Below are 27504 nucleotides of genomic sequence, written 5' to 3'. Positions count from 1 at the left end.
ATTCGACATTAGACTTTCGTGTTATTTCTCGAATTGCTCTCGCGGTACTTTGACGTCATTCGCCTGTCAGTTGTTGTAGCGCCAGATGAGTAGTGACATTTTATTTCTGTAACATAAACATAAAAAATACAATAAAATTAAAAGTGACTGCCAACAAATTATTTTAAAATTCACAAAAAAAATTTTACAAAATGCAACCAAATAAACTAGATAGAATAGATACAGTGCCCTGAAACATCTCTTTTTTTCTAAATCTATTTATTTGAAAAATAAATAATGTATTTATCTCAAAATTTTAAATAAAGTTGTGAAAATTTCAAATAATCACATTTGTGTACATGTTTGTTTTTGTACTTATGTATGGGTTTCCAGAGATTAGCTTTAACCGCATACATTTCCCACATTGCACCTCGCGGTCACGTGATGTCTGATAATTGTGTTTGATGATTTTATCCGCATGCAGAACGCGCGTCCTTTGACCCTAATCTCAGTCAGGGTACATTTACTCGTGTTATTTTAATATTAGTTATTTTAATTCTCATTATTATCAGCGCTAATGGGAGCCGGTGACAGCAGATCTGTGTCATACGGTCTGGACGAGGAAGAAAACGTCACTGTTCTGCAGGGAGTTAAGGTGACACCAGAACATTTTCATTCACAACAACATATAAAGTCAAAATTGTATACAGGACAGTTTGCCTCGTCTATATCAGACAGTATGATATCAACAGTCCGTTTCATTTGATGTATATTTATAACTGTCCTCGTGTCCTCTTCTGTACTTGAATGCCATTGAGAAAATGAAAGTAGCAGCAGATGTTATTATGACTGAATGAATTCATGACTGCGGTGTGATGATTTGTTTTGTATCCTCATATTGTCTAATAGAATTGAAAGTGCTGTTAAAACCTGTAAGATGACTGAAGAAGATGAGTCAAATGAAACGTGTGTGTTTTATTTGTGCTTAAAGATACTGATGTGACACTGACAGGCTGCATAACGATTAATGACAACTATTCGTTTGCAGAATAAAAGTTTTTGTTTATATCATTTATATGTGTGTACTGTGTATAAAAGTTATGCAAAAATTATGCACACACAAGCATGCATGCATGCATAATTTAAATAAATATTATATTTATATATTAAGTATTTATATTAATATATATATATAATATTAATTATATATAAGTATACAATGTATATACACATGTAAATATTTCTTAATCAAATACATGCATGTGTGTCTATTTATATATACAGAATTATTAAACACAGTACACACATATATGATATACCAGTAAACAAAACCTTTTATTTTGCAAACGATTGGTTGCGATTAATCGTTTTCCGGGTTTACTGCAGTGGTTCTTTAACTGGGGGACGCCAGATTGCCCGTGGGCCAATTTTTTGTGGGGAGACACCCTAAAAAAGGACGACATCATGCTGAAAAAGTTTGAGAAATGCTGGTTTTATAAGCCTGGTGCTTAGTAGTTTTTTCTAGTGTAGGCTTTAGTCCTACATCTTTGATGTGCCAGTCATTTCTGAAAAAATATCTTTAGATGGATGCTTATGCGTTGTTGGTTTTTATCCAATATGTCTACTAGCACTTTTTTATTCACTTTTGCATTTAGTTACTAGTCAGTGTGTTAACAGAATTATGATCACCTGTCTTCTGGATTGACTGGATCTGTAATCATAAACTACCATTCTTGAAATAAAATGATTAGAGCAAAATTGGATATTTCACCTTGACAGAAGTTTGTGTGTGTGTTGCTAGTTATCAAATGATGTTTTTCAACGGATGAGACAGTCTGGACCGTCTCCAGAGAGACCAGCATCACCAAAACCAGAGAGTGCCAAATCTGACCCAGGTACCATTTGGCTCTGCCGCACTCCCATTTTATTCCTGGACTTTTATCTTACTGTAAATGATTTACTAGTCATATCTCTACCAATAAACAAGAGTTACTGGAGTAGTAAGTTGAGAGTAACACAATGTTGATGTTTGTTAGGATCTGCTAGATCATCTCCAGCTGAGAGGCAAGAGGAACTTAGAAGAAGGTTTGTATTGCTCTCCAGTACATGTGATGATGTGTCAGTCGGTTCAGTGTCACATTTTTCTAAACATAGTTACTACAAAGTATAAAAACATTGCAATAAATATAAAAAATGCACATACTGTATGCAAAAAACTGAAAAATAGCTATGGCTATATTTTAGCACTTCATCCAAAACCATCATCTGCTTACTCTTCATCTTTATTTTCTAGTGTTTTTCAGTTTAAAATGTTTCATGTTTTTAACAGGGTTGTTATTATTATATTATATTAGCGTCATGTTGGTTTTTAATGGTGGCTGTAGGTTTGAGAGAGAACAGGCTTTGGTCCAGGATGAGCTGTCTCGCATCAGTATAGAGAGAGAGGCTGCAGGTGAAGATCTGAGAACGATGAACCGAGAGGAACTGAAGAATACTCAAGATCTGGTGAGATCTTCATCTGATTGTCCTTCAATATCTGTCTGTATCTCACTGAAATATTTTAACACTGTCAAGTTCCTTTATTTTGTCATTTGTCTTCTTATTTAGGTATTTAATAATGATCACATTTGTGTCAGACCTTTAATCAAATATTTCATTGATGTTAACACTAGAGGGCAGCATTTCACTTTGAGTTGCAGTTTAATCTGTCTCTCTCTCTCTCTCTCTCTCTCTCTCTCTCTCTCTCTCTCTCTCTCTCTCTCTCTCTCTCTCTTTCTCTCTCTCTCTCTGTCTCAGTGAATTAAATGACAGAGAGTAAAGTGATTTTATGGTTAATTATAATGACCCTGTTTTGCATGTAAAGCTGTCATGTTTACACACACACACACACACACACACACATGGGTTCTTTATCTGTATTTTTCTCTGTCGTCTGATGTGATCTTTGAACAGCAGCACTGATTGTACACGCGTCGTGTGTTTGGGGTTAATTATAAAGAAGCATGTAAGATAAATGATCATTACATTAGCATTAAACACAAAACTCTCACAAGAGAAGGTTGTAAAGGTAGAAAACACTTAAAATACAGTTGAGCATGTTATAAATAGCATGCTGAATGTCTATGTGGATGGAAAGACATGTCTAGTTTAATATGATGCCTGTTATTTAATATATTTATTTACAAAATGTTTGATAGTTGAAGATAAAGTATATACCATTTTATTAGATTATAGTGTATTTATGAGGACTAAAAAATGTGCAATAATACCATATATTTTATACCATGTTTAATAATTTTCCTATTTTCTGTAGTTTCTTTTCTTTTTCATGTAAAGCTGCTTTGAATTTTTTTTTTATAAAACATTGTATAAAAGCTGCCTCTCACTCTCTCTCTCTGTATATTTATATATAATATCAGAACAAACGCATATAATGTTAATCTTCAGCTCGAGCCATATAAGCAACCTGAGGTTCATACAACACAAATAAACAACTCCCACTGCTTATCCAAAAACAGAACCCGACTTGTGAATTTTGATGTTCCCAAAATATCAACCTGTTTGCTCCTCTGCTCATGTTTGCGTCACTTCTGTAAGAGGCGTGACTGTGGCGATGCCAGAAATCCTGCCGCCAGCACCCGACTGTGAGAAGTGAGGGCCCAGAGATCATAATAAGAAAATATCCAGAATAGATCTCAGCATGGAAACCGATTCAAGAAAAGAGAGAGAGAGATGCATTTTAACTAATATCTTTATCAGATACAGTAAATCAAATATTGAATAAAATTGAAAAAATGTCAAATATGACGTGTACACATGCACAGTATATCCAGTGGAAACTAGTGCTGACTCCCGGTCCAAAACAAAGTTTTTGAAGTTGTTGATATGTGGTCACTTGTTTTTAATGATGCAGTTGCTAGGGTGATCTGAGTGGTTGCTAGGGCATCACTAACGGTTCATTCATACGGGGCGAAAGCGTTAACGCTTGAGGAAGGCTTGTCTAAAGCGTGGCCAACTGCCAATCACAGTGGCCGCAACACATGGGCCAGTTTTCCAAAAACGTAATTGGCTAGCTCTGCCTAGGTTATTTGTATAACGCAATTTGATTGGCTGACGCACGCGTTGTCGCTTGAAAAGTTGAGAAATGTTCAACTTCTGCAGCAAGCAACGGTAGTGATGCGGCGCAGACGGATCCACAATTCAGTTTGGCAACGCATGACGTCAGCCATTAAAAGTGAATAAAAAAAAAAGTTCTTATGATTTTTACAAAAATGTAATGCCTTCCAAAAAAAATCTATCAAATTTCTTCTTTAAATATATAAACATACTATTTATCAAATGAAAAAAAACAGACCCTCTGCTTTCAAACAAAAAAAGTGTCATTCTCTTTTTATCATCTCTCAAATATGTGTAGGTTTCTTTAAAAATACAAAATTTTGAGCAAAAAGCTGAGATAATTGCATTTTTGTAAAGGACTTGTATTAAAGATCAGATTCAGAGCGATGCTCAAACATACACAGAGTTTTTACTGTTTTTGTATCAGTTGATGCTTCAGTGTTTTATAAGTTTGGTAAGAGCCCCACCTAGTGGATAATAGCGGAAATATGACTCGTCAATGGCGGGGAAAGAGTTAAAAAATAGTTTCTATTACTATATCATCATGGCAAACAATTGTGTAATCGAAATAACTTTAATTTCTTGAACATTTTGTGAGATTTACTTTCATGTTAAATGCACCTGATTTCTGTTTAACAACCACTTGTCTCTTTCAGAACATAGTGATTTTAACTCCTCTCATTTCTTCTTTTCTCTTTATGTCTCCTCTGTCAGCCAGCAGAGTTGTGTTTTCGGGTAAGCAGGGCTTTTTGTAGGTCATGTAACCAATAAGGTACTAAGGGCTGTGTTGTATCGTAAATGAAGGGTGATGTTAGGCATGACATGAAGTGGAGTCAAACACACCCTTGAGGATTGCTTTTTTTAAAAATGGTTACCACCCAATACAAATATAAAATTGCAGACGCGACTGCATGTATGCGATTCATATCCGATTTATTTCCACATATGAATAAAACCTGAAACTGATCAGACAACATCAGAATCTATGCATTTTTTCCATGGGTTGTATCCGATTTGTGCCACATGGGGGAAAAATCTGATTTGAGTCACTTTAAAAATTCGGCCTAATTGACATACTTTGTATTTTATTTACTGTAGATGTTTTTGTAGTATGCTTGTCATTGTTTAGCGTGTCATTTATTATTGAGCATTATTTGGCCATTTTTTATGGATTTAAAGGTGCAATGCCTGACTTTTATCAGCGTCTTGTGGTGAGATTGTGAATTGCAACCAGCGGGTCAGTCCAACGCTCACCCCTCTATTTTAAAACGCATAGAGAAGCTACAGTAGCCACCACAGGACAAACTCATCATCATCTGAGACAACGTTGTGACAAAACATGACCTATAGAGCAGTTTGTCTGTTTAGGGCTACTGTAGAAACATGTCGGCGACTTCCATATAAAGTGACACGCGGGGTATGTAGATAAAAACGAATCATTCATCGGTAATAAAAACAGTATGGTTTATTATGTAAGGTGTTTATACACCACTGAAAATATACTTATGTATATTATATTGCAGTTCTGTCAAGAGATCCTCTTAAAAGTTACACATCCTAATTATTAAACTCTGTCTGTTGTATGTTCAGCTTTAGTGACACATCTGTGATCAGTGATGACTGACAGGTGCCAATCATTTCCTGAATCACATGATATTTACAAGCTTAATGTCTTTGTCTCAGGCCCGACAGCTGAGAAAGAAAGAAGATGAATTACAACATCTGGCAAAATATTACAAGGAGCAGCTACAACTGATGGACAAAAAGGTGTGTAACACAAAAACAAATACAAACACACACACATACACACGCACACACCCTTACTGTTCGTTCACAGCAGATGCAAATGAAACGAATAAATCGCGCTGGTTGCATGAAGTTGGAACATTTTTGAGATAACTAGTTTCATTTGAGCCTGAAATTTGCATTATTTACAAGTGAGATTTTGTTATTTAAGCGTGGAATTCATGACATTTACATGTAAAAAATTTGTGTCATTTGTGCGTAAAAAATTTCGCCATTTGTGCATAAAATTATCGCTATTTAAGCATGAAACACGTGTCACTTGTGCGAAAAAACATTTGCGCCACTTGTGCATAAAATTCTTGTTATTTAAGCATGAAATTTGTGTTATTTGTGCGTAAAAATTTGTGCCATTTGTGCATAAAATTCTCACTATTTAAGCATGAAATTCGTGTAATTTGTGCGAAAATCATTTGCCCTATTTGTGCATAAAAGTCTCGTTATTTAAGCTTGAAATTTATGTAATTTGTGCAAAAACATTTGCGCCATTTGTGCATAAAATTCTTGTTATTTAAGCATGAAATTTGTGTTATTTGTGCGTAAAAATTTGCGCCATTTGTGCATAAAATTCTCGCTATTTAAGCATGAAATTCGTGTAATTTGTGCGAAAATCATTTGCCCTATTTGTGCATAAAAGTCTTGTTATTTAAGCTTGAAATTTATGTAATTTGTGCAAAAACATTTGCGCCATTTGTGCATAAAATTCTTGTTATTTAAGCATGAAATTTATGTCATTTGTGCAAAAACATTTGCGCCGTTTGTGCATAAAATTCTTGTTATTTAAGCATGAAATGTATGTCATTTGTGTGAAAAACATTTGTGCGTAAAATTCTCGTTATTTAAGCATGAAATTTGTGTTATTTGTGCGTAAAAAAAATTGTGCCGTTTGTGCCTAAAATTCTCGCTATTTAAGCATGAAATACGTGTCACTTGTGCAAAAAACCTTTGCGCCACTTGTGCATAAAATTCTCGTTATTTAAGCATGAAATTTGTGTCATTTGTGCGTAAAAGATTTGCACCATTTGTGCAAAAATTCTCGCTATTTAAACATGAAATTCGTGTAATTTGTGCAAAAATCATTTGCCCTATTTGTGCATAAAATTCTCGTTATTTAAGCCTGAAATTTATGTAATTTGTGCAAAAACATTTGCGCCATTTGTGCATAAAATTCTTGTTATTTAAGCATGAAATTTATGTCATTTGTGCAAAAACATTTGTGCCGTTTGTGCATAAAATTCTTGTTATTTAAGCATGAAATGTATGTCATTTGTGTGAAAAACATTTGTGCGTAAAATTCTCGTTATGTAAGCATGAAATTTGTGTTATTTGTGCGTAAAAAATTTGCGCCGTTTGTGCCTAAAATTCTCGCTATTTAAGCATGAAATACGTGTCACTTGTGCAAAAAACATTTGCGCCACTTGTGCATAAAATTCTTATTTAAGCATGAAATTTGTGTCATTTGTGCGTAAAAGATTTGCACCATTTGTGGCAAAAATTCTCGCTATTTAAGCATAAAATTTGTGTTATTTGTGCGTAAAAAAATTGCGCCATTTGTGCCTAAAATTCTCGCTATTTAAGCATGAAATACGTGTCACTTGTGCAAAAAACAATTGCGGCATTTGTGTGTAAAATTTGCACGTGAAGCCTGCATCATTCACGCGTGAAAGTCAGATGCGAATACTTAAATTGAGTTTTTTTACAACTTACCAGATTGTCTGACCTCCTCTGCACTCACTTTCTTCAAGATCCTTTTTATTCCTGTTTCTTTAAAAATACAAAGATGTGTCATACAGCTACAGGTGTCCATATACAGCGACAATGATTTTGTCCTCCATTATTGTTTCATATTTCTGCCTAGATTCGCTAGGTTGTAATTATGTCACAACTAGAGCAAGCTCCTGATTGGTTGACGCGGTGTGAATATCCGCCAAAGTTCGAAATTTTCAAACGCCGAAAACACTCAATTCGTGCAGCAGGATGTTTATCGGGTCTTTGCATTGACTTCACATGTAAATCACTCGCGGTTAACACTTGATTCGCGTCTGGTGTGAACGCGCCAATACACTCCTACACATCCTATAAGACTTGAATATTGAATGAAGAAACACTCAAGATGATATGAGAGAGAATCAGTGAGATGATGATAATGTATGGATGAGGTTGATTATAATTGTGTGAGTTTATCAGTGAGGTCTGAAGCTGAATGATTTCTGATGTTGTTATTTTCTCACAGATTATAATTACACGCTTTTTCTCTCTTTCAGTGGGTAATTGTAGATGTAATAAGATATCAGAGTGATTTTGTCCAGCTGTGTGATGAATACAGACTATGAGATTGTAATTACATTGATGGATTATAATCATCTTCAAGTAATTGTTTTTGTGTCTTGAGGCTGAATTCTCTCGACAGAAGGAAGCCACTCAGAAATTTGGGAAAATGAGTGTCCTTAATATTTGTGTTGTTTGAGTATTAACTCAGTATTAGAAACGGTGAGAGAATCGAGGTTGAACGTTCTGCACCACAGTTTTTCTAATAACACTTGCAGTAATTGCGACATAAATGTCCATTAAAGTCGTCAAATCAAACTTTATGACATTTCTCACAGTCTGAAGCGGTGGACGGTTTCTTTATGTGCTGATAAAAGAATCAAAGTGTTTCATTGAATCTGCAGCACAGACGCATCTGATGGAGATTTCCATCTGTTTAAATGAATCTACAACACAAACCTGGAATAGAAGTTAAGGATAAAAAACTACATTTTTGATTTATCAAAACAAGAATGAATTATGACTTTCATGAGATTATGAGGACCTTCTGTTTGGGGATGTAAAAAACATTTGATGATAACTAATGTAATAGTTAAAGTAAACAGCAAGTAAAATATTTAACACGTTAAATATTTTATATAAATATAATTAGTTTAACTGTGTATCATATAACTCTTCCTGTCTCTCTCTTTGTTTATATGTCTGTGTGTTTCTCTCTCTTTATCTGTGTCTCTCTCTCTCTCTCTCTCTCTCTCTCTCTTTCTTTCTTTCTGTGTTGTAGAATTCAGATTTCTACCAGCAGAGTCTACAGATGTACAGCCAAGACGCAGTTAAAAGAGAGAGCACTGTTAGGTGAGTATAAATATGATAAAAAAAATGTGTACGTGTTTGTGTGTGCATGTGTTGATAAGTTTTGGGACACACTAGATCATTTTCGTTAATGCTTTATATCAGTAGTTCTCATTAAAGTGCATCTAAAAACAAGTTTATTTTGTGTATTTGGTATAATACAATGTGTTCGCGTGCATGGTTTATGGTTATAAAAACACATTATTTTCCACACACCGTAAATTTTTGTAGCTCCTCTTCCTGAAACACACGGATTTGAAAAGCTCTGTGTCCCTGATTGGCCAGCTAATCTATATGTTCTCATTGGTCTGAATACCTCTGACGTCAGCAGGAAATGTGATGCTCCTTACCATGTTTGAAAGATTTGTGCACAATGCAATGCTAACAGGAGTTAACTTACAGACTGTGAGAGGAATTATGATAATGTCGGTCTTTATTACATCACCAATCCCAGGAAGTAAACTATTGCCTACAATCTGTGTGTTTGTTGTAGTCCAAGAAAAGAGAATGAAGTCAGAATGAAGTCATTGAGCGTCTTCTCATAGCCATAGTGTTAGTTTAGTTTAAATGCCCCTGTGAGATTATCAATATTAACTCATGTACTGTACAGTTTCTACTGTAATCCTCCAGGTGTCACTGTAGTTTCATTTGTTGTGCCTGTGTCATGATAGGATTATTTAAATATGTTGAATGATTGTAATATGAGTGTTTAATAAAGTAATAGTTTATTAGTTGTTGTGTTTTTTCAGGTCTTGTAACATCAGTCCCATCTGCTCTGAGCTTCAGTCTCAGGTGTTAAACTGCTACAGAGAAAACAAACATCAAACCCTTCACTGTTCACAGCTGGCCAGACAATACATCCACTGCATCAACTCATCCAAGAAGGTTTGTGTGTTTATTTTATTAGTGCGGAAAAGTCTATATATATATATATAAAGAAGAATTATTTCTGCCTCACTTACAAACATGAGCACAACATTTTTTGACAGTGACCATAACTGCTTTGTACAAAAGGACGAATTTCTTTGTTTTAATGACAAATCATCCTTCAATCATGAATCATCTTTAAGATTGAGGAAATTAGATTTGGACAAGCATCAATTATACAGTACAGCATCAGTACTCTAAAATATTTAACCACACAATGCTGTCAGAATAAAGAGAGATGAATAATAATCGTGTAGATGCATGAGCCATATGAAAAGAGTTTGTAATGTTAGAGATTTTATTTATTTTATTTTATTTTCAGCCTATGTCGATATAAAAACCTGATGTTATAAGCTCTTATGATACTGATACAGTCACTAATATAAAACACATCCGTCTTATTCATTCTCCTCTATTGTAAAGAGCTTGAACATTGTGTGAAACATGCAAGAGTGATTTTCTCTGCAGGAAATCAAAAGCAACAGCGTCTGATATATAAATGTGTGTTTGTGTGTGTGTGTACCTGGTAATCCCTATGGTGTAAAAATACCAGTGTAATACCAGTCATTTTTTGACCTTGTGGGGATATTTTTTGGTCCCCCCTCAAAAATCAAACAGAATGATGTTTTTTTAAATCTTAAATAGTAGAAAGCTATCTGTGAGGTTTAGGTTTGTTTCTGTGTGTGTGTGAGAGAGAGATAACAACAACATTTATTATGTATGATTGTGTGTGTGTGTGTGTGTGTGTGTGTGTGTGTATTAGAGAGAACATCAGTGCTACACACACACACACACACACACACACACACACACACGTGCGTGCGCACGCTCTTGTTGGTCTCAATAAATGGGGGTGGGCGATGTTGGCATCCACAGTGGAAGTTTGCCAACTAGAGCGGGCTCTGTGCCACAGGACTACTGAAGTGTAGCACAGTGCAAATGACCGACATTTACATTTGAACAAATCATCTGCAAATAAAAGACCAACCAAAGCTTCCAGCGAACTAAAGAAAATATTCATGTTAAACCAGGCCTGGCTGCAGAATGAATTAAATGAGGGGGCACGTGAAATTTTTAAGGGGGCTAAACTTTAAACACACAGATTCCTTGCTTTTGGCAGCTTTTTCCTTAAACACAATTTTTGCACAAGAATATTGCACAGCTAACCAAACAGACAAAACTAATAAAATTATAACTTTAATTTTTAATTAGGAAAAATAACCATGAGTTTTACTTTTTCTCCGCCAGCGTTTTAAAAAAAGTTGCCAGCCAGTGCCAGCATTTTTTATGAATTTCACAAAAGTTTAATGCCTTCCAGAAATTCTTCTTCTTTAAATATATAAACCTAGAAAATATCAAATGAATGAACAGACCCTCTGGTTTAAAAAAAAAAAAAAAAAACATTCACCCTACCTTCATTAGTTCTCTTTTAACACCTCTTAAATATGGGTAGGTTTCTTCAAAAACTCAAAATATTTTGAGCAGAAATCTGAGAGCATTTTTATGAAGGACTTTTGATGGAGATCAGATTCAGAGCGATCCTCAAAACATACATGGACATACAGCTGTTTGCACTAGGGCGATACTTCGGGTATTGAGCGGTATTATGGATTGCCGGAAATACTCGTCATTGGCAAAGAAGCATTTTCTCTTAATTGAAGAGTTAACTTGTCAATAGGGGGAAAGAGTTAATAACATCTTACCTTTAAAAAAAAGCTGTAATCTTTTTGAATTGGGATTGAATTTCTGATCACGCAGTGTAGCTCCAACTTTCTAAACTAATAGCGCATATCATAATGGTGCCTTCACACCAGATTGCGTTAAACGCAAGCTACTAACATGTTAAGTCAATGCAAAGACGCGATAGACATCCTGTGGTGCAATTCACGCAAATGAGGCAGCGAAAATTGAGCACTTCGGGTGCTTGATACGCGTGTTGAAAAATCTGAACTTTGGCATGAGCTTTCTCTAGAAGTGACGTGATTACGACATAGTGAGCAGAGGCAGAAATACAAAACAACAATGGAGGACCAAATCAACACCTGTAGCTGTACGACACATCTTCATACTTTTAAATAGAAATAAAAATATATATAGAGAGACTACAAGCTAGCTAAAGCCGACAAATTGACGCAAATTCCATGCGCGAATGAAGCAGATTAACTCAAAATGTTCAAGTGTTCAACTATGCGTGAATAGCGCAATTTATTCGCTTCATTCACGTCTGGTGTGTCATAACACAGATGCGGATAAATGTTTTATAAAACCCCGTCCATACTAATTTAATTTTACAGGTTGTGTGCTGTTTACGTGCCTGTACACAAACCTATGAGTAAAAAAGTAGATCACTGACTCACAAAAGATTATCGTTTTATTACACATATAGTAAATGTTACCATGAATCAAGGTTACAAAAGCTTTGCATTTTGCATACATTTTTATTTTGTGAGTCATCATGACTCACTGCTGGCCTTACACACTGAGCTGCGTTACATGAGACGCATCCAGCAGGACAGTCGGAGACGCATAGCCCTGTTGCGTATAAATTAAATAGAAAATATTGACATTTTATTTTATTTTAGTTAGTCTTGTAAACACTTTGTAAACAAACTTTGCTATACAATACCAAAAATAAACTGAGGGTGCACAAATCTGAGGGTGCACAAATCCCCCGTTTGCCCCCTCATGGCACCGGGCTTGATGTGAAGTCAGACCTGCAGTGCCTTTCACTAATATTGGCACCCCTGGTAAATATCAGCAAAAAAGGCATTAAAAATTAGATTTCTTTTATCCACCCTTTCCTTAAATTCTCCATTAAACACGCCCCCACATATCTACGCTACTTGTGTGGGAAGATTTGCATAATAAGAAAGGCGTCACTTTTTTCTTGCTGTATAGACCGTTTCATCGGACACACGTTCGGTGACGTCGGACGTGTCTGGTCCGAACTTTACTTCCGGTTTCTGTTTTTTTAAATGGTCTACCTAGTTGCTGAAACTGAACTTGTAAACAAATACCTCGCCGGAAAAAAAATTATGTTTTGGTTTCCTATGTAATCTACGTGTTGTTTATTTCACTTGTTATATAAATAAACTACTTTAAACGGATTTTGTTGTTATTTCATCTTAGCGGAGTTTATCGGAAGTTACCTGTTTTCCACGAAAGTTGTTACTGTTGAAACTGTCTACCGTAAAACTTCAAATAATAGCCCGGGCTTTTATTTTCCCAAACCTATCATCACACCAGGCGTCTATAAGAGACAGGCGTCTATAAGAGACAGGCTTTTAATTTAATTGTTCCAGCATGACAGCAGGAGGTTACCACATATTACGTTTTATTTTTAATTTGAATGTGTTTAACAAATTAGTTTGTGTAATAACAACAGTCTTAAATTATTGGCAGCATAAATAAAGCAAACGAGCATATGCTTTTTTATTGGTTGTTGCGTGAAATCTTACCCAGATACAACAGTGCTATTTTCTGATTGGCTATTGTGTAGCCTCTTTCTCTTTTTTTTGTATTGGCTCGCTCGACTAGAACTCTAGGGAAGACGGGCTTGATAGAGAAAGAGAGCAGTGCGGCCAGATACATTTTGGGCGCTGCAGCGTATTAAATATGATAAATAGTGTTTCCGCGCGAGAAATACAATGTGTGGCGGGAGTGCATGCATGACAAAAGACTGAAAGCCCGGCTATTATCAGCGGCCTCAAAACACTACCGGCCCACCGGGAAAAGTCCTCTCCCGATTGCCACTTCGCTACTGTCATCATCACCTCAATCCTGGCGACGAAGCTTGTTGTGTTGTCATAGTGATGAGTAACGGAACGACTGCGTCTGTCACGTGACATCTACCGGTAAGCAAAAACAACTTTAGCTTGTTCAATCTGCACCATAGAACTGTCTTAAACAGAATATCTGAAGGGTTTTAGAAGATTAAATACAAACCGAAACTAAAAAACAGACCAGGCCTTTATTTGAGACAGGCGTTTATTTACCCAAACCTGTCGTCACACCAGGCGTCTAAAAGAGACAGGCGTCTATTTGGGACTCGGCTATTATTTGAAGTTTTACGGTATATTATTTCCGCCGCCATGTTGTAGAAACGCTGTGCTTTGGGAGCTAATATTCCAAATATGGTAAGGGGCGTATCATTTCTATCATACACTTAAGGTATTCAGCCAATCACAACGCACTGCATAGAGCTGGCCAATCATAGCCCACTGCGCTTTTCAGAGCAATAAGGTTTGTAAAAATTGACGCGTTTAAGAAAGGTGGGACATAGAGAAGCAACAATAACGTACGGTATGTGGAAAATAATGTGTTTTTTTAACCTTACAGCATTATAGCAAAAACACAAAATAATTTTCTTTTAGCAACGTCATATGACCCCTTAAAAAAAAAACTACGATTAAAAAAGTTGTCAGCAGTTCAGTTCTTAAAACAGAGAAAGATTCACACCGTACAGTGATTAAACGTTGACAATACAATAAGACATGTCAGATTTTTAGATCATTTTTCGAGCCGTTCATTTGTGTGACTGATTTATAAAATGAAGCCGACAGTCGATGTTTAAATTTCCTTCCTCCAGAAGTATGGAAATGTAATCCTGACCGTGATATCTGTGGAAGCTGAGACGCTGTATCCCGTTTTTATCTGTGAGGAGCAGACAGTAGACGTCCTCTGACATTCATATTTGTAAGGGTGTCACAATGAACCTTTGACATCTAAAGCTAAAAATGGCACACAAACGCCTCAATCCGGATATTCCTGCGTTCCTATTGGCTGGTGGCTGCAGACACACACACGTTGTACCAGATTAGAAATGTCATGTGAATTAAGCATTTATTTTCATTCTCACCCCCTTCTTTTCTGCTGTTTCCCAGAATGCATTGCAGTTTATAGCTCAGAAGTTAAGTGTTTACTTTGTCTCGGATGTTTTTTTTTCTTTAGTATAAACACAAATAGAGTTTAATATTATGAATATAATATAATTTTAATAAAATAATATAATTATAAATGTATTGAAAAGTGTTGTTTTAATTTGTTAAAGTGTTTAAATGCCTGATTTGTCTTTCCGGTTGGTAAATAACCTTTAAAAGATGTCTGCCGAGACAGTGGGGTTATGACGCTGGTGCAGGTGTCGGGTAAAGAGGGAGAGGTATTGAGGCACATGAGGTTTAAAGGAGGACAGCTGGTCATTGATAAAGCTTCAGGGCGAGTCATTAATCTACAACACAATCTGAGGATGAGGAGAGGAGGAGGAAGGGTTCATGGTCTCTGACACCGGCGGTGATGCTGGTGTTTTCATTTGAAACTCATCTGGCTTGATTGTTATGTCACGTTCCAGCTGTGGCCTGTTTGGCTTAAGGGGTCATGTTGTCATCTGCTGTCCTTGATTGAACAGATTTTGTGGAAAATAAGATCTCATTTCTTCACCTGTGTGAAGCTCAGGTGTTTGTATTTGTGTGAAATCGTGCCTGTTTTCTGAATGCTGCACAAAATAGCAGTTTATAAAAGAAATCTAACACATTTAGTGATGTTTAAATCTGACCAGAAAAGTAAGTTTATGCAAAGATATTTTGTACCAAAGTACTGACCTGCTAATTAATATCATGTGGAAATATGCGACCAGTATTAAACCGGCGTGACCTTTCTCTTTCCTGAAAAGCAAAGATGGACGAAGCTCTAAAGTCTAGTGTGACCGCCCCTTTAGTCTGTATAGAAAATAGATGTGTTTATGTCTGTGTTGGTATTAGGGGATGATTGAAAAGTCACCACCATGAATGTGTGTTCAGGCAAGATCAGAAGAAAATCGTGTGACAGAAGATTCATTCTCCACCCATCAGATATGAAGATCACACCTTCACTGTCTGTGTGTTTCGGCATGTTTGTTTGGGTGAAATGTCATTAAGACTGATGATGATCCGATTATTAGATTTTAAATCCTTGGCAACAGCTTTCCACAGAAAGAAATTGTGCAATATTGAGAAAACTAGAGAGCCGCTGAAATTATTGTCAGTCTAGACCAGTAATTCTCAAAGTGTGGTCCGCGGACCACTAGTGGTCCGCCAAACCCCCCTAGTGGTCCGCCAAAAGATGACCCAAACTAGGCAAGTGTTTGTACAATCGTCACTTATTTAAGTAGATTTTTAATGCACTTGTGAAACTGTGATATCAGTTCTTGCCTTTCTGTTTTAATAACGTAAAAATGGATCGGTCGGCTAAACCAAAGAGGGTCAAAATAAAAGATCAAGCGTCAACTGAAAACAACTAAAATCCACAGATCTATTAGTTTTGTAATGTACTAGTTTCATGTGTAAAATCCCTGTAATTTCAGTGATTTTGGACATTAAGGGGATTTTTTTCAGTATTTTATTGTTACCATAGTTACAACCATAGACTTCATATACCCACCACCTCAGTTTTAAACTAATGGCTCTTTGGAATGACATTAAGTGGGACATAGGCTGTTATAGTATGTTTAATTGCATTTTTTTTCCACATGTACAGTTTGTTGTTCATATTAAGCTGCGACTCATTTCACATTTACTTTTTCAGATGAAATAAAATTCATATAATAATTTCTGAACATAGTTTTTGACTTGAAACAGTTGCATATTAAACTTAAACTTAGCTTATCCTTCCTATATTGTTGTTTTTTCGGGGAGTGTTAGAGTGGGATTCTGTAAGGTGGTCCTCAGAAAAAAATTGGAAGATAAAGTGGTCCTTGGGCTGAAAAAGTTTGAGAAACACTGATCTAGACTCACCAACACGTGCAATATCTGCCAATAGTTAATGAATTGAGAAAACATACGTGTGTATTATTTCATTAGATTTTTTTTGACATGACAAAAAAAATTATTTTTGGACAAAAAGAGCTCCAAATGATACAGGTTTCGTTAAATCTAACAATCTACACTTTGAGGTTTGGGTTCATTTTTGTGTAGATGAATTACTTGATTTACATACTCCACTTTCATAAAAAAAATCTGATAATTTATTCACCCCCATGTCGTCCAAGATGTTTATGTCTTTCTTTGTTCAGTCGAGAAGAAATTCAGTTTTTTAGGAAAACATTCCAGGATTTTTCTCCATATGGTGAACTTTAGTGGACATCAACAGTTTACAGTTTCAATGCAGCTTTAAAGGGCTTTATACGTTCCCAAACAAGACATAAGGGTCTTATCTAGCGAAACCATCCTCATTTTCGCCAAAAAAAACCTCAAACTTTTGTCTTGCACTAGCTGTGTGACGTGCCAGCGTGACCTTACGTATTACATGATGTATGCGAAACTACTGCTCCAATGTTTACAAGTGTGGAGAAAGAGGAGCATTTAGACGTTGTTGTATGTGAAATTATACAAATTAATGTCTTTGTATCAGTTTATCGTTTAAAATAGTCTGCAAATGTCCACTCATGTTGCCTACAGTTTCTACAACCAAAAACTGATGATAACACGGATATTAAGTCACTAAATTTCTCTGGATTTACAAATCCTTGGGAACATTTGGGATAATATATTTATTACAAAAATCTTACATATTGTGGCTTTAAGTTTATTCTCAGTGATACACTGAAGATATGTTTTATACCCAGTATATATATCATAGCTGACTGACTGCAATGTTATTAAAGATTCAGTTATTCTGTGCGTCACATATACAGTACAGAGATAAGAGAGCAACTCTTGACACGTTCATCTGTGTGTTTGTCTTCTGTGCAGAACCTACTGGTGAACGATGGATGAAGATGATGCTTAATAATGATGAAGAACATAGCAGGAAGATATTGTTCATCAATACACAACATGTGTGTGTGTGTGTTTGCATGAATGCAGTGGATGCATTTGTGTGTCTGTGCTGGATTGATCAGATGATCCTGATTTTACTGTGAGCTAATAAATTCTGTATGAAGTAAACTGACGTGTGAGTTATTAAATATAAAGAAGAGTATTCATCTGTCTATAATGGGCTCATATAGATATAAATATTAGAGATTAGAGAAATGATACCATAAACATCTGTAACCGGAGCATTTTAGTGTCACATAGATCATTGATCCGATAAGATCTGGTTCACGGGTAAATCAGATGCATCTTTAATAAATTTACCATCTACTAAATGTTTAAAAAATTAACATGTGAATATTTATCTGATGCTATTTGATTGTATAAACCTGAAAAAACTGCCTTTCTATATTTTCATTTGAACTTTAAAAAACATTTATATCTATATCTAGTTTCGTTCTGATCCGAGTACTGCTGGTTTGGAGAAAGTGGCCAGATTTGGCATAAGAACAAACAAAAGTGGTCATCTGATTAATTTTCCAACTAACAGCTGATTATTCATTTAGTTTTATTGAGAATATAAAGAAAACAATCTTCTAATGAGATTTAACACAACCATGCGCTTTGATAATGAAGTGTTTATAAATAGATTTATTTACTGTGAGAAACGGTTGATCTGTGTGGAAACTCGCTCGACTGTTTCCCTCGGGATCAATAAAATCTCTTTCCATCTTGATATCAAAGGTGCCATAATAATTCTTGTGTGGTGTTAGTGTTGTTGATGCTGGATTTGTTTCTCACATGTTTTTATGAAAAGCTGAAGCGCAGGGAGGAAGATGGCCAGGGTGGCTGTAGTCATGGCAACACTGGTGGAGGCAGATGAAGATAAGGGGTCCGAAAATGGAATCTTGCGTCCTCAATGTGCCGTATTGATCTTTCATCACCAAACATCACTGCAGCTGTGTATGAATCATAGAGAGAGAGTGTTAAACATTGATTTAAACGGGCTGTCACGTGTGAGCTCAGCATCTCTGCTAACTCTGGGTCTGACTGAACACCATAACGTGTTATGTTTTCTACATGTCGAACCAAAAGAACTGTAACGTTGCTGATCAAATAAATGAACAGTTGATTTAAAATCATACCAGCATATGAAAGAGCTGTGTTATTTAAATATGATTTCAATTTAAAAGTCACTCAGCTTAACACTCATTTGTTGTTCTTGAGTAAAACAAATGTGGTTTATTTTTAGAAAGTGCTGTTATCTATTTCCCCATCATCACTTTCTAACAGAAGTACAGATTCTGAATTAACTCGCGCTGTTTGTCACCTGCTTCATTCAAATGAATCGCTTTGATCTGGAAACACATTTGACGTTTTATGTAAGGATTAAGCATTAGTCTATTTTCCTAAAAAAAATCCAGATAATTTACTCAACACCATGTCATCCAAAATGTTGATGTCTTTCTTTGTTCAGTTGAGAAGAAATTTATGTTTTTGACAAGAAAAATAAAAAATATGCACTTTTAAACAGCAACTTCTCGTCTAGCTCCGGTCCTGTGACGCACCTGCTGGACCGCATGCAATACGTCATCACGTCAAGAGGCCACGGATGACTTATGTGAAACTACGCCCCAGTGTTTACAAGTGTGGAGAAAGAGGACCGTTCCGACTTTGTTGTATTTTGAATGATACTCATTAATGTCTTTGTGTCAGTTTATTGTTTAAAGTGGTCCGCAACTGTGCGTTTCATATATGTTACACGTGACCTTTCGACGTTATTACGCAATTACGTGAGGTCGCGCGTGCATGTCACAGGACCGGAGATAGACGAGAAGTTGTGGTTTAAAAGTACATATTTTTTAATTTTCTTAAAAATCACAATTGTTTCTCTAGATAAGACCCTTATGCTTCTTTGGGATCTTTTAGAGTCCTTTGAAACTGCAATTTTAAACTGCATAAAATCTGTTAAGTGTTGGGGTCCATTAAAGTCCATTAAAATTAGAAAAATCGTGTAATGTTTTCCTCAAAAAACATAATTTCTTATCGACTGAACAAAGAAAGACATCAACATTTTGGATGATATACGGGTGAGTAAATTATCTGGATTTTTTTTAAGAAAATGTACTAATCCTTTGAGTCACAATGAAAATTTCGGGTCCAAATACTCACAATGAGTCTCATTCACTAAGCAAGCATACGCACAAATTTGTGCACTGTAAAACCTGATAAGTTAACTCAACTTAAACCGTTTGAGGAAACCGATTGCCTTAAACCATTTAAGTTTTAAAACTCATACATATGAGTACTGTAAACTGTAAATTATAAGTGCATATGAGTAGTACCACAATCACAAATACCATTGAAATGACTAAAGTGACATTTGTGAAAATAAGGCATTTCAATTACTGACTAATAACCTTTTCATGGGCATTAAAGTGCTGACCCATAAGAGCCTTTTGATGCATAACATGAGAGTCAGACGCACTTAAAGGGTTTTGTACATCTATATGAAAGAGCTTTTTTATGTAATAAGCTCACATACAGTAACTTTCACACGCTGGCAGAATGAAACAAAACTGAACGAGGCGGAGAGTTTTATCAATGATAGCCTAAAGAAACATTGTGCTCGTACATTAGATCAATAGGCGGGGAGTAGGCGGTTTTTGTGTCATTTTAATCTTTGAATGTGTTTAAAAGTGGACTAGCTTTAACTATTTTACATCTTGTTTACACCTGTATTTGTGATCCAACCAAAATGCATCTTAATAGGTGTAAACATGGCCTTACTTGAGTTCATAAAACTCTAATTCAATGAATGTTTCTGGGTTAAAGAGATTGAAATTGATGAAGTGGGTTGCATTTGATTACTCTGTTTAGTAATGCATGATGACATTATTATTTCAGACACACTTCCTTAAGTCCCTAATTATCAATATTATTTTTTCATTAAAGCTTATTGTACGTGCAGCTTTTCATATTTTTACTTTTTGTTTTTTTTGACACAAAGTATAAACATATTCTCTGTGAATAATGTGCTGTGATGAGGTTTACGGCTGTTATTAGGTATTTTGCACATTACCTGTATTTTTATACCCCACAAAAACTGATGGAAAAATGTCATTGTGTTTTTGTTGTTGAATTTGAGCGCCGAATTGCCACCTAAAATTGTAAGTATATGAATCCCAACTTATGTTGGAATTTAACACAATGTAGTGTTATAGGGAGAGGCTGAAGTTAGAAATAAAAGATTTTGGATGTTTATTTGGAGATGTGGGCAGTAGTTCAGATCTCTCTCATGTGTTACTGCTCAGAGCTGCTTTCTCTCTCTCTCTGAAACTTTATTCACAGCCTGAAGCTCACAAACACAGAGTGAGGGAATGCAAATGCACAACATGAAAGTTTCCCCACAGCAGGTGCAGAATGCCTTCAAACTCTGGCAACGTGCAGAATTTGAATTGTTACAGTTGCATGTACACACAGTTGTTACAGTACACACACACACACACACACACACACACATATACAGTGATAGAGAGACTGTTGTGTAAATCTGTTAGTGTGTATTTTTCTGTGTTTGTGTATGCATGCATCTCTCAGGCACTTTGAGATCAGCTCAGAATGACAGTACCAGGTGTGTGTGTAAGTCTGCGTGTGTGTGTGTGCGTACTTGTGTAAGTCTGCACGGGTGTGAGTGTTTCTACTTGTGTGTGTTTCGGCATGTGTGTGTCTCCGTGTGTAAGTCGGCATGTGTGTATGTGTGTCTGCATGCGTGCATGTCTGCATGCGTGTGAGTTTGCATGCATGTGTGTGTCTCCATGCGTGTGTGTGTGTGTGTGTGTGTGTGTGTGTGTGTGTGTCTGCATGCGTGCGTGTGTGTCTGCATGCATGTTTCTGTGTGTCTGCATGTGCGTATGTTTGTGTCTGCATGCATGTGTCGGTGTGTCTGCATGCGTGTGTGTGAGTTTGCATGCATGTGTCTGTGTGTCTGCAATCTGCATGCGTGTGTGTGTGTGTGTGTGTGTGTGTGTGTGTGTGTGTGTGTGTGTGTGTCTGTATGCATGTGTGTGTGTGTCTGCATGCGTGTGTGTTTGTCTGCATGTGTGTGTCTGTGTGTCTACATGCGTGTGTGTGTGTGTGTGTGTCTGCGTGCGTGTGTGTCTGCATGCGTGTGTGTGTGTGTGTGTGTGTGTGTGTGTCTGCATGCGTCTGTGTGTCTGCATGCGTGCGTGTATGTCTGCATGCATGTGTCTGTGTGTCTACATGCGTGTTTGTGTGTGTGTGTCTGTGTGCGTGTGTGTGTGCATGCGTGTGTGTGTGTGTGTGTGTGTGTGTGTGTGTGTGTGTGTCTGCATGCATGTGTGTGCGTCAGCTTGCTTGCGTGTGTGTGTGTGTGTGTATATGTGTTGCATGCGTGTAAGCATGTGTTTACTTCATGCTGGTGTCATTATACCATTAGGAAATCCAATTCCACAAATGGCTTAAAAATGCCAATGTAATGATCACAAATATCCTCTTGAAAGCAAAATGAGCTTCTTTCTTTTAATCTTACTTTAAAAAGTATTAAACACTGTTTGTGTGTGCATGTGTGTGTGTGTTAGGATCTCATTTCACAGCTCATTTAACATGTGTGGAAGCATAATACTGAAAGAAAAACCTTTCTGCTGTAATTTCCATTCAGCTCCGAGATCGGTGCTCAGTATAATGTAAAATAATTTGAATCAACTTGTTACAATAATGAGTATCTGATAGTAAATAGTACGAGTTACCCTACGGGAAGAAAACACAGTTTAATAGACTCATTGAACTGTAATCTACAGAAAATTATCCTTAATCGCACTTTTCTAGTTAAGATTACAGATGCTAAACCACGCAATGCACTCATGCCAACAAACATTATTTTATGATAATTATTATGCAGAATATGATAGCCAGCCTGTAATTATCTCATTATTTTAATAGTGTACTTTATAAAAAAAATTTTACTGCTCACATAAAGATTCAACAAGACAATACAAAACGTAAGTTGGATCAGGATAAGGACAAATAGCAGGTGTAGAATTGGTTAGAAAGTCACAGAAATTTTATTCAAGCATAAGAAATGGCATTGCCGAAAGTGACACCTAGTATGCTCATTTTTATAAGATGTAATATAAGTCTCAGGTGTGCCCAAATGTGTCTGTGAAGTTTCAGCTGAAAAAATATCCAACACATCATTTATTTTATCACATCCAAAATGCCTTTATTTCTGGGAGCAAAAATTCGCTTTTTTCGTGTGTGTACCTTTAAATGCAAATGAGCTACAGCTCCTTACTCCCTTATCAACAGACACTGATCACTTTCAGTTAAAATAGATCTGATTTCTGTAAATACAGACAATCTTACTATTGAGATAGGGCAGGCAGTGTACAACTTGCTGAGGGCAGAAACTATTGGGCGGGGCTTTATCAGTGTGACATCACATTGATAAAAGAATCAAAACAGTATGTCTAAGACTGGTTTATTTAATGGAGATTAAAAAGAAGGAATGGGTGAATTTTGTTCAATGTAAGGTGGTTGTGTTCAAACACTGCCAACACACATTTATGTCCAAACTTTTTCGCATTATAGGTGCCCTTTAAAGGGCATTCGGATTTTACATCTACTTCACTATTGTGACACAGCAATAAATCCTGGTAGCATTTCAACAGCTGTGTTGACAGAACGAATGTCCATTCAAGACAAAGTAAAAACATGTAAAGGCAAATGAACAACAGTGTAAACCATGCATGCAGGTATGTGGAGGTTAGCTTATATAAACAGAGCTTGTACACAATGTGTGTTTGCATGAAGTGTGTATGACAAATGTCAATTTTAAGTAATTGATGCTTTATGACATCACAAATTGGTCATCTGGATTTATCATTCACCACAAATACTAATGTTTAACCTTTGTTACTTGTTCAAAGGCTGAATGTTTCAGGGTCAAAGGCCAACAATAGATTCCTGTTGTCATGTAAAGCTCGTGAATCAATAGAGATCATAAACTTTCTCTATAGAGAGCGAGGAAGCAGATCTATGTATGTAACACAACCTCAGACGAGCCTCAGGTCCATTGCTTTGGGTTCAGGAATAGACTGAGGATTTTATTTCTAGAGGGAGTCATGCTGAGTTAATTATTAACATCATATCAGCCAGTATATGATCTCTGATTAATCTTGTGTAGTTCACTCTGTGATCCTAAATGTGATATAAAAAAGCTCAGATATAATTAGAAATAATAATGAATAATAATAATTACTCCAATGCTTCACCAACTGCAGTAAGTGACTTACAAAAAGTTAAAAATGAGTCTGTTTTTCTTTCTGTAACATCATTAGGTCGTCCATTATCTCCTACAATCTGTTAGCTCATTTAATGCATTACAGTCCTGTTCAAGCCATAATCACATTTATGCACTTAAAGCGACTTACAGCGCATTACAAGCTGTACATTTTTATCAGCCTCTTCTGTGTACACTGAATTCAAACCTATGACCTTTGCACAATGCTCTACTACTGAGCTATACTGTAAAAAATATGCAACAAAAATATGCAGAGATACAACCAGCTAGAAAGTGACCTCAGTGGGACACCTGAGTTTACTTCAATATTTTGCACGTAAATTTTAATCTACACTGAAAAAAATATTCAATTTACTCAATTTTTTAAGGTAAGTGGTTGCAATCAATTTATTTAAGCTACATTTAAACAAAAGTTTTTTATTTTAATATTTTTTCAATTTTTTGTTTAAATGTAGATAAAATAAATTGATTGCAACCACTTACCTTAAAAAATGTAGTAAATTGAATGAATAATTTTTTTCAGTGTATTATAACAAACTATATATCGTTGGAAAGAATATAGTTTTCATATTTCAAAACATTTTAGCAGTAAGAGTAATTTATTAATTTGTGACAGGAGTATGCAGGAAACCGTTGACATCTTGTAGCCGTTGTTGGTAAAACCACTAAAACAATTTTTTGTTTAAATGTAGCTTAAATAAATTGATTGCAACCACTTACCTTAGAAAATTGAGTAAATTTAATGAATCCTTTTTTTCAGTGTATTTTGACAAACTATATATTTGTGAAAGAATATAGTTTTCATATTTCAAAACATTTTAGCAGTAATAGTAATTTATTAATTTGTGACAGGAGTATGCAGCAAACTGTTGACACCTAGTGGCCGTTGTTGGTAAAACCACTAAAAGTGTAACATAAACCTAACATTTTGTGATAATTTTATGTGAAATATATATTCTTTTTATTTATTACAATAAGTGTAAACTGCTATAACTTTTTAATTAAATATTTTCAACTCCAGACACTTCTGTAAAAAACTGTAAAGTGTCTTCTTTAAAACAAAACCAAAATTAGCCTTCTAAAAAAAAAAAATGCCAAAGTTATATTAATTTGACCTTATGAAAGTTTAACCCTTAACTGCCACCTACCCGTGAGCGGGACACCTGAGTTTACTTCAATATTTTGCACGTAAGGTTCATCTAAATTGAAAAAAAAATGATTTATTCAATTTACTCAATTTTTTAAGGTAAGTGGTTGCAATCAATTTATTTAAGCTACATTTAAATAAATTTTTTTATTTTACTATTTTTTCTATTTTTTTGTTTAAATATAGCTTAAATAAATTGATTGCAACCACTTACCTTAGAAAATTGAGTAAATTGAATGAATCATTTTTTTCAGTGTATTTTGACAAACTATATTTGTGAAAGAATATAGTTTTCATATTTCAAAACATTTTAGCAGTAATAGTAATTTATTAATTTGTGACAGAAGTATGCAGCAAACTGTTGACACCTAGTGGCCGTTGTTGGTAAAACCACTAAAAGTGTTACACAAACCTCACATTTTGTGATAATTTTATGTAAAATATATATTATTTTTATTTATAACAATAAATGTAAACTGCTATAAAACACATTTAATATTTTCAACTCCAGATACATCGTGAAAAACTTTTAAGTGTCTTCTTTAAAACAAGATTAGGCTTCTAGACCAAAAAAAAATGCCAAAGTTATATTAATTTGAAGGTGCACATTTTACCATCCGACTCAAAAAGGGTAAAATAGTTTAAAAAGTTTATACAAACAAACAAACAGACTGATCTGTTGGCTTAACACGAAATACCACAGGAGTAAACAAAACTACATAAATTCAAGCCGAGGATGTAGTTGTACAGTGGCCTGAGGGCATCATTTGAGATTGAGTGTCATTTTACACAAAGAGCTCTGGGGCGGAGATGAGAAGCGTGGAAAACAGGTTTACCTGTCACTGCTGTGTGTGTAAAAATGTGTAAAAATAGACTAGTCGGTGCAATAGCTATATTTGTGTGTTGTGTTTGTAATGTCTCCAGCCTTCATTTGCACAATATTCAAATATTAGAGTAATAATTCATCATTTTCCCTTTAGCTTTCTACATCTAACTCTCTAGTGGTCATAATTGCACAGCCTCAGGACTATGAAACTCTTTTAAACACAAATACTGCTGCAACCAGATCTTTCAACACTGCACTTATCGCTTTAACAATATTAGAGGATCAACTTTATACCTCCAGGTATAAACACATGCACTTCACAGCTCTGAAGCTCAGATAAAACACAGATGTAAGCAACCGACGGTCCCTCGACTCTCTCTTTTGCTGCCCGGAAGGAAATCACCCATCACTTCATCCTAAAATACACCCTCAGCCGATACGAGGTATGAAAGATTATTAAAAGCGCATCGACAGTGACAGATCGGTGTAAAGCTTGTGTTTGTATATATGTGTGTGTGATGGATGAAATTGCTCTCTGCTACTCTCTAGATTAAATTTCATCTTCAATGTTATGAGACAGACATGAATCTCTTTGTTTGTGAAGAAGTGAATGTGTTGGGTTTCGTGTGGTGTGTGTAGGACTAAAAAGGTTAAAGTGATGCTATGTCTCGTTGAGGATGTGTGATGCTTTGGCAAGCAGAGGATAAGTGTTAATGAACATTCATTGTTTGTGTGAAAGATGCTCGGCTTCTTCAGTATGTATCTTTAGCTCAGATCAGATCAAATACTCATCTATCATAACCACAGTTGTCAAACACTGAATGAAAATAAGTAAATCTAACACTAAACACATCTATAGACAAAAGCAAACACAGTTTTGGTTCTGTATATTCGATGAATGAAGCTTGACAGCAGGCGGTGTGTGTGGTGAGGCTAAGAAGACAAAGATACACCACATATGCAATCTCCAATTTTCACATTGAAAGTTTGAGTCAAAATAGATTTTATGTTGACCGATATTGAAGTGATATACACTCACCTAAAGGATTATTAGGAACACCATACTAATAGTAATTTTGACCCCCTTTAGCCTTCAGAACTGCCTTAATTCTACGTGGCATTGATTCAACAAGGTGCTGAAAGCATTCTTTAGAAATGTTGGCCCATATTGATAGGATAGCATCTTGCAGTTGATGGAGATTTGTGGGATGCACATCCAGGGCTCGAAGCTCCCGTTCCACCACATCCCAAAGATGCTCTATTGGGTTGAGATCTGGTGACTGTGGGGGCCATTTTAGTACAGTGAACTCATTGTCATGTTCAAGAAACCAATTTGAAAGGATTTGAGCTTTGTGACATGGTGCATTATCCTGCTGGTAGTATATGAGAGGTTTTATCAATATCAATATCAAATGTAGTTTTATAAATGAGGCCCCTAGTCTGTTACCAGCTAAACAACAACAACATCAAAACATATACA

At 35.7% G+C, this 27504-nt stretch overlaps 1 protein-coding gene across 2 annotated transcripts; it reads left to right on the top strand.

Annotated features, from left to right (window-relative positions):
- The first annotated feature begins 415 nt into the window (after positions 1-415).
- Positions 416-17861, top strand: chchd6b (coiled-coil-helix-coiled-coil-helix domain containing 6b). Of its 2 annotated transcripts, XM_065293886.1 has the most exons (9): positions 416-634; positions 1781-1874; positions 2016-2064; positions 2364-2484; positions 4810-4830; positions 5779-5862; positions 8948-9018; positions 9765-9900; positions 17667-17861. In XM_065293886.1, exons 1-9 carry the CDS (start codon positions 557-559, stop codon positions 17688-17690), a joined length of 678 nt encoding a protein of 225 aa, XP_065149958.1. In that variant the 5' UTR covers positions 416-556; the 3' UTR covers positions 17691-17861. The 2 variants fall into 2 exon arrangements, with proteins under 2 accessions (XP_065149958.1, XP_065149959.1); XM_065293887.1 differs by lacking the exon at positions 4810-4830.
- The last annotated feature ends 9643 nt before the right edge of the window (positions 17862-27504 follow it).

Source organism: Paramisgurnus dabryanus, chromosome 7 (assembly GCF_030506205.2).
Source record: "Paramisgurnus dabryanus chromosome 7, PD_genome_1.1, whole genome shotgun sequence".
Lineage (NCBI taxonomy): Eukaryota > Metazoa > Chordata > Actinopteri > Cypriniformes > Cobitidae > Paramisgurnus > Paramisgurnus dabryanus.
Note: the sequence above shows the minus strand (reverse complement) of the source record. Positions and strands in the feature narration are given on the sequence as shown.